The sequence below is a fragment of the Myodes glareolus genome, chromosome 1 (genome assembly GCF_982192425.1).
Source record: "Myodes glareolus chromosome 1, mMyoGla1.1, whole genome shotgun sequence".
Classification (NCBI taxonomy): Eukaryota; Metazoa; Chordata; class Mammalia; order Rodentia; family Cricetidae; genus Myodes; species Myodes glareolus.
This window is the reverse complement of record NC_142026.1, coordinates 61,036,364-61,050,050: the sequence shown is the minus strand read 5'-3', so window position 1 is coordinate 61,050,050 and position 13,687 is coordinate 61,036,364. Positions and strand designations below refer to the sequence as shown.

At 53.2% G+C, this 13,687-nt stretch overlaps 1 protein-coding gene across 9 annotated transcripts in view; it reads right to left on the bottom strand.

Moving 5' to 3' along the window:
• The window catches only part of Pou2f2 (POU class 2 homeobox 2), a 44,282-nt gene extending 32,100 nt beyond the window's left edge, over positions 1-12,182 (bottom strand). For all 9 annotated transcript variants that reach the window (XM_048440476.3, XM_048440479.3, XM_085694271.2 and 6 more), the window contains exons 1-4: positions 12,092-12,182; positions 570-635; positions 454-488; positions 273-329 (exon numbers count right to left, since the gene is read on the bottom strand). In XM_048440476.3, coding sequence (XP_048296433.1) covers positions 273-329; positions 454-488; positions 570-635; positions 12,092-12,119 — 186 coding nt within the window. In that variant the 5' untranslated portion in view covers positions 12,120-12,182. The remainder of the gene's footprint in view (positions 1-272; positions 330-453; positions 489-569; positions 636-12,091) is intronic.
• Between the last annotated feature and the right edge of the window lie 1,505 nt (positions 12,183-13,687).

Sequence of the window (13,687 nt, the reverse complement as noted above, 5' to 3'; positions counted from 1 at the left end):
CAGGGAAGTCGGGATGGGGGAGGAGCATTGGCTTCCTGTTGTTATCACCCTGGGGCTCTGGGGGGGATTTCCCTGGCCACCCCCACCCCCTAGGGAAGGGGAAGGAGACTGGGTGAGTCACAAGCCTGGGGCAGGAACCCAAGGGTGAGAAGGGGCAGGAGGAACCTTGTCACCGGGTCCTCTAGCAGGACCTGGGTCCATGGCAGACATGCTGAAGATCTCCTTCCTCCCACGTACCACCCCCTTCCTGGGACGGTCTCGCGGGTGCTTACCTTAGTGCTGGGGCCAGTTGGGGACAGAGAGAATGGGGAAGCCTTATTCTGGGGGTTCTGTAAAGAGAGAGTTGGGGCAAGGAGATGAGAATGGTGTCGTGAAAAGTCCTGGACACGTATCCCACTAACCATTGCTCTGTCCTTCCCTTCCCGCCCTCTAGCGCATCTGAGTCATCCTGACCTGATGGTTAATGTCGGGTCCATTTCTCTCAGTGTCTGTAAAAGGAAAGAAAAGGCATGTTGCCAACCGTCCCTGCACACCTGCCCACTTCCCTGCCTCTGCCCATCCTCCCTCACCTGTGTGCTCTGATGGGGAGTCCAGACTTTGCTTCTCGGCCTCCAGGGGCTTAGACATTCTTATTTCTGGGAACAGAGAAGAAATGAAAATGGAGGGAAGGGAGAGGAAGCCAGGAGGGCCCTGAGGTCCCTCCTTCTGCCAACTCCCACCCCCTCTAGTCTTTCCCAACCCCACTCCTACCCCTGGCACTTGGAAGGCTCTCTCAGAGGATTCTGGGCCTCTGCCTTCCCCTGGACAGACAGGAGAGCACATCTCCTAAAAGCAGCACAGGAGGTGCCACCTGCTGCGAGGCACCAGGGTGGGTGGGATCTGGTCACAAGAAGGCACCAGCTGTCTGGGAGGAGCCAATGAGGTTGATAAAAGAGCCAGTACAACCTCTGGCCTCCTCCCCAGGCAAGTGGCCGAGGCTCCGGTCCTGCCATACCGGGTTTTGCGTGAGACATGTTTTCCACTGTGAGTAGGGCAAGTGAGCTCTGATGGGGTTGCTGGAACCCCAAAGTGGGGAGCTGTCAGATCTCAAGGTGTGATTCAGCCGTCCTCTGACCCACCACTTTCCCTGTCCCCAGTTCCCACACAACTCCCACCGGCCTTCCGTCTCGCATGAGGTAAGCCTGGCAGCCCCACCCTACTCCTCTCCAACCCCAATGTCATCCACCTCTGCGCTGACCCTGGTCTTCAAAGCCATCCTAGATTTTATGGTTCCCACAGTCTTGAATGCCAGCTGTGCTCTCAAATCTATGGGCACTCTATAGTTTGTAGAACCCAAGGAAGGCAGCAGGTAGTGAGTCAGGCACCAGAGTCCTCACAGTGCTGACACCTGCCATCAAATGTCTGCCACCACCCAGCGCAGAGCCAAGCAGGGCACATGAGCCACTGGCACTAAGATTCTCCCTTTCAAGTGAAGGAAGCTGAGGTTCCGAGGGCTTTCACACCAAACTGAACACTACTACATCAGCATGGGTATCCTGATTGCACCCTGGCGTTCCTGAATCCAGGGCCCCTGCTTCCAATCTGGGCTAACAGTCCTCGGGCCTTCCACAGTTCAAAACCTGTGCCCACCATGGTACCGACTCCTACCCTGCCCGGGCCTGGGCTGGAGCAAGAGCTGGGTTTCAGCCCCACCCGTTCTCAGTTCCCTGAGCCCCAACCCATACTCAGATGTTCAACCCAAGGTCCTTCGTATGACCTTGACTCTCAATGGTCTCAGACCTTACTCACAGCACCTCTCCTCAATTACCCCAAAGCCCTACCAAAATCACGAAGTCCCTCCTATCTAATAAGGCATCCAAGTCCAGCACACTCCACATCTCACGCTCACAGACGGCAGGCTGAAGTGTGGAGAGGGGAACTCTGCACAAGAAATAATAATAATAAAGATTCTGGGAATTTTGTAATTGAGAATTACTTGAGATGAAACACAACCCACTCATGTTTGAGATTCCTAATTCAAAGTTGGGCTGAGGGGGCAGGAGATGGCTTGGAGGCAAAGAACAGGCACTGTTCTTCCAGAGGCCTGGAGTTCAGTATCACATCAGGGAGCTCACAACTGTCTGTAACTCCAGCTCAAGTGGATGCAAAGTTTGTGAACACATGCACACTGCCCCCTCCCATGTACATAACTGGAAAAGAAAAAAAGCTGAGTCGGGCACTGTGCATGTGTTGCTGGTGTGGGTGTGAACACTACAAGCACCCCTGTGACCCAGTACCTCCACTTCTGGGTAGCCGGTGAGCAGAGGATGCTCTGAGCATTAGCTCAGGGGTACAGTGCTTGCCTAGCATGCTCAGGGCCCTGGGATCCATCCCCAGCAAAACCACACAAACACACACACAAAGGAAGAAGAACTTGCCACCCAGGCCCCAGTGTTCAGACTCTACATCGTGGCTCCAAACTGGAGAAAACTCAAGTGCCTCCCAGTGGACTGATAACCAAAATGCGGTACGTCCGTACAATGAAGTACACTCCAGCGGTGAAAATGAACCAAGCCCGGCTTCAGACACACCACCGGAGCCTTGCAGACTGAGTGGGAGTGGTCAGACACAGACACAAACAGACACAATGGGAACTCTAACACTTAAAACCCAGATCATGGTGGCCAAGGTTGGTCACCCCAGGGTTTGTAAGGTTGAGGCAGGAGGATCAGGTCATCTACATAGTAAGTTTGCAACTAGCCTGGGCTACAAGAGACCCAAACAAACACTGGAACTGAGTGACAGCCCAGCAGATAAGAAGGACTTGCCGGGGCAGCCTGACAACCTGCGACCTGTGACCTGCGACAGGGCAGCCTGACGACCTGCGACCTGCGACCTGTGACCTGCGACCTGTGACGTGACAGGACAGCCTGACGACCTGCGACCTGTGACCTGTGACGTGACAGGGCAGCCTGACGACCTGCGACCTGTGACCTGTGACGTGACAGGGCAGCCTGACGACCTGCGACCTGTGACCTGTGACGTGACAGGGCAGCCTGAAGACCTGCGACCTGTGACCTGTGACGTGACAGGGCAGCCTGACGACCTGCGACCTGTGACCTGCGACCTGTGACGTGACAGGACAGCCTGACGACCTGCGACCTGTGACCTGTGACGTGACAGGGCAGCCTGACGACCTGCGACCTGTGACCTGTGACGTGACAGGGCAGCCTGAAGACCTGCGACCTGTGACCTGTGACGTGACAGGGCAGCCTGAAGACCCTCGGTGATGGGGAACTGGCCCCTGGAAGTTGTCCTCTGGCCTTCACACATACACCTTACCACGGACTCCAGTAATAATAAACAATGTTTTAAAAATTCACAAAAACAGGCCAGGCAGTGGTAGTGCATGCCTTTAATCCCAGCACCACCGAGGAAGAAGCAGGCAGATCTCTGTGGGTTTGAGCCCAGCCTGGTCTACAGAATGGGTTCCAGGGCAGCCAGGGTTACTCAGAGAAACCCCATCTCAAAACACCAAAAACCAAAACAAAACAAATTTAAAAAAAAACTCACAAAAATATAAAACAAACAAACAAAAACCAGCTTAGGCCCCTTTAAGGCAGTGGTTCTCAGCCTTCCCAATGCCGAGACCCTGTAACACAGTTCCTCGTGTTCCTCTAAGGCAGTGGTTCTCAGCCTTCCCAATGCCGAGACCCTGTAACACAGTTCCTCGTGTTCCTCTAAGGCAGTGGTTCTCAGCCTTCCTAATGCCGAGACCCTGTAACACAGTTCCTCGTGTTGTGCTGACCCCCAACCATATTATTTTGTTGCTACTTCCTAACTGTAAATTTGCTACTGTTATGAATCATAATGTAAATGTCTGATATGCAGGCTATCTAGTATGTGACCCCTTCCAAAGGGTCATTCAACTCCCCAAAGGAGTCCAGACCCACAGGCTGAGAACCGCTGCCCTAGGAGCTTAGGCCCTGTGCTCAGGTGATCAAAGACACATGGGTGAGCACCTCTGAGGAGCACTCACCAGGAAAGACTGAGGGAGCCAGCAGGGTCTTCCTGTGTCAGACCTCACCAAACTGGCTTGCTTAAAATCCAAGCACTTAACTGTGTTGTTTTTGTTTTTTGTTTTAAACAGAGTTTCTCTGTGTAGCCCAGACTGGTCTTCAACTTTGTATGTAGACAAAGATCATCCTGCACCCACCTCGGAAGCCTTGGGATTGCAGGGCACATTACCACATCCCGTTTACATGGTGCCGGGAATGGAGCCCAGGACTGTGTCTGCTAGGCAAGCTCTCTGTCAACTGCCCTCAATCCCTCATTTGTTTGTTTCTTAGTTTTGAAGGAGTTTTCTAGCCCAGGCTGGTCTTAAGCTCACAGCAATCCTCCTGCCTCAGCTTCTGAAGTGCTGGGATGGCAGGGTGAACCACACCATACCTGGTTTGTACATCATATCTCAAATAAGTGCAGAGAGGATAGACCCTGCGCTGGCCTCTCAGTGGGGCTATCCTGGGCTGGTCTCTCAGTGGGGCTATCCTGGGCTAGCCTCTCAGTGGGACTATCCTGGGCTGGTTGGTCTCTCAGTGGGACTATCCTGGGCTTGTCTCTCAGTGGAACTATCCTGGGCTTGTCTCTCAGTGGGACTATCCTGGGCTAGCCTCTCAGTGGGACTATCCTGGACTGGCCTCTCAGTGGGACTATCCTGGGCTTGTCTCTCAGTGAGACTATTCTGGGCTTGTCTCTCAGTGGGACTATTCTGGGCTTGTCTCTCAGTGGGACGGTGCTTGCCTTTTGTGTGCATGGCCCTTGGTGTGATCATTACCACCTCCAAAAATAAACAAACAAATAAATAAAGTGACTGGAGAGACTACTGGGTCAGCAAAATGCTCACTGTGCACACACAAAAGGTCTAGTTCAGTCCTGAGCACTCATGTAAAAAGTCAGATGTGTGTCCTTAATTTCAGCACCATAGGAAGAAAGCAAGACAGGGGGAACCCTAGGGCTAGTTGGTCAGCCAGCCCAGCTTAACCCACAAGGCCCAGGACTCAATGAGAGACCCTGTCTCAGAAAAGTAAGTTACAAAGAGCAAGCGAGATGGCTCAGGGGATAAACATTCTTGCCACTAAGCCTGGGTTCAATTCCGGCACCCACACAGTGGAAGGAGAGAACAGACTCCCACAAGTTATCCTCGGAACTCCACATGCATGATGGCTTCTGTGCACCTACACACCCACACCTCAATAATGTGAAAAATACGGAGGCCGCACTCTTGGGGACTGACACTTAGGTTTGACCTCTGGCTTCCATACACACGGGCTCATACATGTATGTATAGTCGCACATGCACACACATAACAGAAGCTAAAAACAAGTCACCGCATGTTTCTATGAAGGCATAGGCTGGAAAGGGCAAGGGAGGGTTAGGGAGGGCAGGGGAGGGTTAGGGAGGACTAGAGAGGGCTGGAGAGAGCAGGGGATGGCTGGGGTGGGTAGGGAAGGGTTGAGGAGAACAGGGGAGGGCAGGAGAGAGCTGAAGGGGGCTGGGGAGGGCAGGGGAGGGTTAGGGAGGACTGGAGAGGGCTGGAGAGAGTAGGGGATGGCTAGGGGGGTAGGGAAGGGTTGAGGAGAACAGGGGAAGGCAGGAGAGAGCTGAAGGAGGCTTGGGAAGGTAGGGGAGAGCAGGGGGTGCTGGGGAGAGCTGGAGAGGACTGGGCAGGGCAGGGGGTTGGGGAAGGAAAGGCAGGGGGGCTAGGAGAGGGGAAGACAGGGGACTGGGGAGGACTGGAGAAGGGCATAGATGCTCAGACACTGACTGGCTGCCAATGAGTGATGCACAGAGGTGTAGCATCCCCGAACACAACATTCGCTCCATTGCCAGTTCCTATGCCTGATTCAACGGCCTTCCATCTAGTTCCTCCTCATCAAGAAATGTCTGGGTCCCCTAGCCTGGCCCTCAGGGTCTGGCCACCACCTTCAACTTCTCTTTTCACCCCATCATGTATCAAGTCCCTCACTGAGAGCGTCTTGCCCTGCTTCAGGAATCCACCTGACAGGGACCACAGTTGGCAGGTTCTGTGACTCCCACCTGCCAAATGCCTCCACTGCCCAGAATGGGGAAGCCTCTGACCTTGACATCCCAGAAGTTCCATGTATGTCCCTGCCCTATGCTGCCCATATGTCCCCAAAGCCACATATCTGGTCTACTTTGAATGCAACTGTATTTGGAGATAGGATTTTTATTTATTTATTTACTTATTTAAGACAGTGTTCCTCTGTGTAGCCCTGGCTGTCCTGGAACTTGCTCTGTAGACCACCTCTGCTGTGAGGTAAGTACTCCCATCCCAAAGCCACATATCTGGTCTACTTTGAATGCAACTGTATTTGGAGATAGGATTTTTATTTATTTATTTACTTATTTAAGACAGTGTTCCTCTGTGTAGCCCTGGCTGTCCTGGAACTTGCTCTGTAGACCAGGCTGGTCTCGAACTCAGAGATCCACCTGCCTCTGCTTCTTGAGTGCTGGGATTAAAGGCGTGCACTACCACTGTCTAGCCAAAAAGGTGTTTGGTTGTTTTTTGGTTTTTTTTTTTTTGGTTTGTTTTTTAAGACAGAATATTTTAAAAAACTTTTCTTCATTTCAAAATGTTCAATTTTATTCACGTGTATGAGTACACATATGTGCTACGGCAGGTGAGTGGAGCTCAGAGGACAGGAGTTGGTTCTCTCCTTCCACCACCTGGAAGTTCCAGGGATTGAACTCAGGTCCTGCTTGCCTCTCACCCATCTTGCTGACCCTAATTTTTATTTTTCTTGAGTCAGGGTGTCATGTAGCCCAGGCTAACTCTGAACTCAGTATGTAGACGAAGGTGAGTCAGGGTGTCATGTAGCCCAGGCTAACTCTGAACTCAGTATGTAGACGAAGGTGAGTCAGGGTGTCATGTAGCCCAGGCTAACTCTGAACTACTATGTAGACGAGAGTGATTTTTAGCTTCTGACTCCCCTGCTCCCAACACCTCCTGAGTGCTGGGATCATCTGCACCAACACACTTTAGGAGGGGCTGAACCCAGGGCTTCCTGCCTGCTAGGCAAGCACTCTACCCACAAGCTACATCTCCAACCAGGGGCTCACTGGGTAGCCCCAGAGGGCTTTGAACTCACAGTCCTCCTGCATGATCTCCCCCAGTTCTGGGATTACAGGTATACACCACACCTGATTTGAAAAGTAGGGTCTTAAATGAGCTAAGGTAAAGCAAAATCATTATCTAAGCTGATCACTGTCATTTATAAGAGGATGAATACGGCCTGCAACCTCAGCACCAAGAAAGCTAAGACAGGAGGATTCTGGGAGTTTCAAAGGGGGAGAGGGGACAGAGACACACACAAAGGGAAGAGCATGCAGAGTCATTAGAACGCAGTCACCTGCAAGCCATAGACACAGGCCACCGAAACTCTATCTCAGATCTGCAGCCCCCAAGATTACAGAACATATCAGGGTCCCTTCAGCCCCCTGCTCCGTGATTCTTGAAGCAATCCAAGCACCCATGGTTCTTCCCCTCGGGCTGCACCTGAGTCCCAGGACTATGGCGTCTTGTCCAGGCCCCTCTCTCATAGACCAGGCCATCTGCTCCGACTGCCACCAGCCCAGAGCAGGTCCCGACTGTCTGCTGTGGGTCCTTTCCTTACAAGCTCAATCTTTCTTCCTGGTCCCTGTCTCACCTCCCCATTTCCTCCCCTGAAGCCTCAGTGCAAACCAGTGGAGCAATGCCCCCCACTCTGTCCACCTGCCCGCCACATTTATGCTTCAGGATCTAGCACAGGTGTCCTCTATGAAGCCACCAGCCTGACGGTCCTGGCTGGGAGATACGAGTCTGTCCCTGTTGTCTGCACCCCGGTTCCCCCTGGGCCATCATCTCCATCATCATCCAGAGGCTGCAGTCTTCTGGGCCCCATGTGTCTCTCTCGTCAGCCTGGTGACATCCCCAGAACAAGTCTGGTTTTATCTTGGGGTCATCATAGCTGATGGTGACCCAGGTCCTGAGCTCCATCCTCCAGATCTTTCCTTCTGCTCCCCGCTCCTGGGAGCCTTCCCTCCTCTTCTCTTGGAGCCTCTGCCCAGGGTCACCTTGCCTGTACAGCCCTCCCTGGCCCTCCATGTAGTCAGTGTCTCTCTCCTCTCGGCTTCCCCCACTATGCTCCCCATCATACCTTGTCCAATCAGGAAGCGACCCTGATTCTGCCCTTAGAGGGGATGGTGGCTAGAAATAAAACATAGTCTGAGGGAAAACACCACTAACCATTCTGTTTTTCTTGTTCTTTCTAAAATTTCAAACCATGACCCCGCATTCCACGCCTGTCAAGAGAAGGGTCAAGTTATTCTATGGAGGGTAAACAGGGTTCCACTGACGGATGGACCAATTCAACTGAAGTTCTCAACCACGCTAGGCAGGGCTCTACCACTGAGCCACGCCCCAAGCCCCTCACTGAAGGATTCTAGGCAGAGGCTCTCTATCACTGAGCTATGGTCACAGTTCTTCCCTTTGGAGGTTTTCTTGTTTGTTTGGGGATAGGGACAGATATGGGAGTTGAGACATGGTCTCTTTATATAGCCCTGGCTGTCCTGGAACTCACTGTGTAGACTAGGCTGGTCTCAAATTCAACATTCCTCTTGTATCCATCTGCTGAGGGCTAGAACCCAGGGCCTTGTGCGTTCTCTACCACTGAACCACACCCCCAGTACTGGCATGGAGATTTTTATCCCCCCCACCTCAGGTAATTTCAGTGTGCTCTGGAACCATGGCACCTCCTGAAGTCTCAATCACATGGAAAAGTTATGAAGCTATTTATGGTTGCCCCTCCCTGTCATCCCAGGTCATGTGTGACTTTTTGCAGAAACTGGCAGGGAAAAGTACCAGGCTCTCTTGGAGCTGCCTTGTCCCTTAGTTTCTACCACCCTCAGGCCAGACCCACCCCCAGGCTGTCCAAGCTCTGAGTTCACCCTCACTTGCCCCAAATGGCCCAGGCCTGGGACCCTGGGTCTCTTCTGGCCTCCCCGGCCCTCCCTCCCTGACTTTCACTTCTCCTCTGCGTTTCCCCCAGCCAGTTTTTAGCAGACTTAGGCTAGCTTCTCGTTAGTACTTACCGAAAATGGGGCTAAATATAGAGAGCCCGAGGACTGCCCCTCACCCTCCTGGCCCCATTGGCCTGTCCCCTGGGTCCTCTGCCTCCACAGCCTTCATCGAGTCTATGGCCTGGGAGCCCCCACAGGCAGGGTTGGGCGCTGCCGGGAACCTCTGTGGGCCCAGCTGGCCCAGGCCCCTGCCTCCCCAGCAGTGGCACCTCACACCTCCCAGCCCTACAGCTGTCCCAGGTAACCTCAAGGGACTGAACACTTCTGTGCTGTCAGGAGGGATGGAGATTCAGGTAGCAGACACAACAGGCGGAGTGGCGCGCACCACAGTCACAGCCAGTGAGGCCAACCTTCCCACCCCTACATGGGTGTGTACAGACCCCAGAGAGGAGTGCACACCGAGGACACCAGCCGGCACAGCCTCATTCTGGAACTGATGAAAGAATGCATGGAAGGACCCTGGTGGACTAGGTCAACACAACCCAAAATGAGCCGAGCTTGGTCCTATCTATCATACCCTGTGATGCCAAAGCAGCCCTTCCTTAAGTTTGTAGATAGAGGAACTGGGGAAATGGCTCAGTGGGTAAAACACCTGCCATGCAAACATGAGGACCTGGGTTCAAGTCTCTAGGACCCTGTTTTCAAAAAGCGGGATGCAGTAATGCATGTTCTGCAATCCCAGTGCTTCAATGGCAGGACAAGAGGTAAAAACTACTTAGGAGACGGCCGACCAGCTAGCCTGTGGTAAAAACTACCTAGGAGCTAGAAGACCAGCTAGCCTGTGGTAAAAATTACCTCGGAGCCGGCCAACCAGCTATCCTTTGGTAAAAACTACCTAGGAGCCAGCTGACCAGCTAGCCTGTGGTAAAAATTACCTAGGAGCTGGCCGACCAGCTATCCTGTGGTAAGAACTACCTAGGAGCCGGCCGACCAGCTATCCTGTGGTAAGAACTACCTAGGAGCTGGCCGACCAGATAGCCTGTGGTAAAAACTACCTAGGAGCTGGCCAACCAGCTATCCTGTGGTAAGAACTACCTAGGAGCTGGCCGACCAGATAGCCTGTGGTAAAAACTACCTAGGAGCTGACTGACCAGTTAGCCTGTGGTAAAGAAGGAAGAAGGAAAGGACTGACATCCTGAGGTGACCTCTGACCTCTACACAGACTTACCCACACTCACATTTGCATATGTGGTGCACACACACACACATCCATGCTGTATCCATGCACACCCACATACGCAAGACCTACAGGGAGACACACGCTTAGACACAATACCACAGGTTGGTGTACAAAATGTCATCCAGACACATGTACACAGATGTGTGTTTACTCATATCCAGAGTAGTACACAGACACATGCACACTCGCAAATTCAGAGGTACAGACATATCTGATATGCTCATGTCCAGAGTCAGAGCGCTCTGAGAGATAACCAAGCAGACTCCTGAGATACTTCACAGACGGGGACAATGCAGTGAGTGGCCCGCCCAAGCCCTCAGTGTATTGATCTCATCCTGCCAATGTATTGATTCTTGTCAATATTACATGGTGAAAACCTGTAACAGCTCCTGGATAGGACTTTTTCTTTCTTTAACCCTTGAGAAAAATTCCCAGTAAAGAGTATAATGTTTGGTCCAGGGCCTAAAGCTCTCGCTTTACCTCAATCACAAGTCAGCAGTGCAGTCAGGACACATGAGCAGACAGTCTGGACCTTGTGTGTACACTGAACAGGTATACATGTATACAGCCACACAGTCACCTCAGTGAATGAATACATGTCAATCTGTAATCTGCCTACCTTCATTGTTTTATATATCCTAGCTCAGACAACTCCTCCAGCAAGCCTTCCCTGCCACCATCATAGCTGAACTGGTTGTCTTCTGGGCTCTACTCTGCCTGCTTCCTCGTCCCACCCTGACCACCACAGGACTGTCTCTTCCCACTGAACTTGGAGCTCCAGCAGGGCAGATCTAAAGCTGTCTCACACCGCTGTATTCCCAACACCAACACCCAACAGAGAACTGCTCAGTGGACGGAGGTGGTTGAAGGGGCCCAGCCCCACATACTTGTGGACATAGGAGGGATACACACTAGCCAAGACTCACGACTGTGGTCACCCAGGAACTTAACACACACTCAGCAGAAAGCAGCCGTGAAGCAGTGAGCCCTTGCCATGTCCCAGCACTGTGCCATGTTCCCTTATGGTTCCCAGCACGCCACGGAGGCATGCTCAGTCTGGACGGAGATGTCCACCTTCTCCGAAACGAGTCACCAGGCACCCGGTATGGTGCCTGCACAGCAATGCACAAACACAGAACGCATGCACCATGGAGAAAGCCAACGCGGGATGAGGCACCAGAGGGACAGGATTAGTGTCATTTTGCACTGGGGAAGCCAGGGAAGACTTTCATGAGGAAAGGACCACTGAGATGAATGAGAAGGGGCAAGAGATCGTGTATGCTAAGGCCCATACACGGGGATGCCACACAGTAGTCCCCAACACTAGATTATGCCCAAGCTACCCGAGAGTGATAAACACAGGGCTCGCAATACCACACACACACACACACACATATGTATGCACCCTTGCACATATCAGCTTAGAGGAGAATGGCACCACCCAAACGCAACAGTTTGACCTTTCCCATCCTGCTGCAGCTTCACCCAAGTTGCCCAACCCACCTGTTCCCCTCATGGAGACCAGCTTCCAACACCTGACTCCCTCCCATCTTCAGTCCCCTCTGTAGGGAGACAGACTGGAAGCTCCCAGTGCCTAATGCAAAACAGCAGCAAAGGGGAGCTGAGGAGAGAGACCAGGGAGGGAAGAAAGGGGCGTTCCTGAAGCGCTGGACGCGCAACCAAGGAGGACAGCTGAAGAGGAGGTGCAGGGAGGATCTGCAGTGGTGGTCAGCAGAGCGGCCCCAAACATGCTGTCTGTCCTCCCCACCCCTTAGAAGGCATTAATCGCTTACCTGGAGCCCCCATGCTGGAGTGAACCATGCTGCCCGCCAGCCAGGGCTGGGGAACAACTGTGTCATCTCCCCGCCCTCTCTAGGGGCCAGCCCTCCCTGCCGGAAGTCACCCCAGGAGGAAACCACAGGGTCGGTCCGCCCCCTACGCAAGGGAAAATACCCTGGCCCACAGACCTACCCTAGTGGCCCAGTCGACCCCAAATCATGTGTGTTATTTGAGGGTGGGGGGGTTAGTGGGGTGGAAAGCGAGGGAACTGGAAGAATTGACTCTTGCAGGGACCACACCAGGAGGTGTGTCTATACAGTGCCCCTGTTCCCCAGCATGGGGGTGAGTGAACACATATGGAACGGGGCATGTGGGGCTGAGAGAAGGGAGGCCACACAATAGCAATGGCAAGCATAGTTCTGGGTTTATTCGGGGAGGCTTCTCTCAGTCCCTGACCTTGAACCTCCCACCTAACAGGTGTCACCTTTCGGGCCAGTATTTTGTTCTTCGTTTCACAAACGGAATGACAGGATCAGAGAAGTGAACACCGGCTTTCTCAGGGACCCAGGGCCAAGAAGCAACAAAGTCAAAAAAGAATAACAACAACAAAAAAAAAAAACCCAGGATGCTATGGACAACCAAGGCCAGCAACCTGTGCCACCGGTAAGACATCCCGGGCCACCACTAGGAAGAAATAATGCCCATGGGCAATGGCAGTGAGGGAGAAGGGTCGAAGCCGTAGCCAGGGACAGCTAGAAGTTTGTCAGAGGCTAAATGCGTGCACCCTCCGGCAGTGGAGCTGAACATGAGTCTGGAGGTTTCCTGTGGGGCCCTTCCCGCCGCTCGGCTCTCAGCCCTGCGGTTTTCTTGAAGCCCGCCAGAGGGCGGCAGCGTCCAGCCAATGGACTGGAGGGCGGGGCCGGCTGCGGAGGAGGGAGCCCCGCCCTCCGCTCCCTCCCAGTCCGCATCCTCTCCCGCCCCGCGCGCACACCTGCGAGGGTCACACAAAGGCGCACGACTCCCGGCGCACGGTGGCGCAGACAAAGGCTCGCCCGAGCCAACTGCCCCCTTCTTCTTCTCAGCTCCCTGAGTCCGAGGTTGCTGAGCTGCCCTGGCGTGTCTCCCAAACAGTTCTCCTAGTTCTACTAGGGCCAGCCAAGACACTCTACACCCCAAGTTGGAGGGTCCCCCAAATCACACGTACTCACGCAGACGCCTGGATTCATTCTTCTACACACATACACACACTGAAGTATTTCTTCTCAGACCCCCAACATTTTATACACACACACACACACACACACACACCAAGGTCCCTGCACCACACATACTCCTACCACCTCACACAGACCCACTGGCACAGACACATCTACACACATGGACAGCCCAGGTCTGGCCACATGTGCCAACATTCCCACGTGCAGAGACCATGAGGGACACAAAGAACTACCTGAGTGTCCTCTGCCCCTAGCCCTATGCACCTGGACACTCCAAGACCTGGCAGTGGGCCTGACGGGAACAAACTCAGCTCTTATACTACACACGGAGGGGCAGTTCCTAGGCATCTACACTCTACAACATCCCATTATCGGAAAGGCCATTTCGGAGGA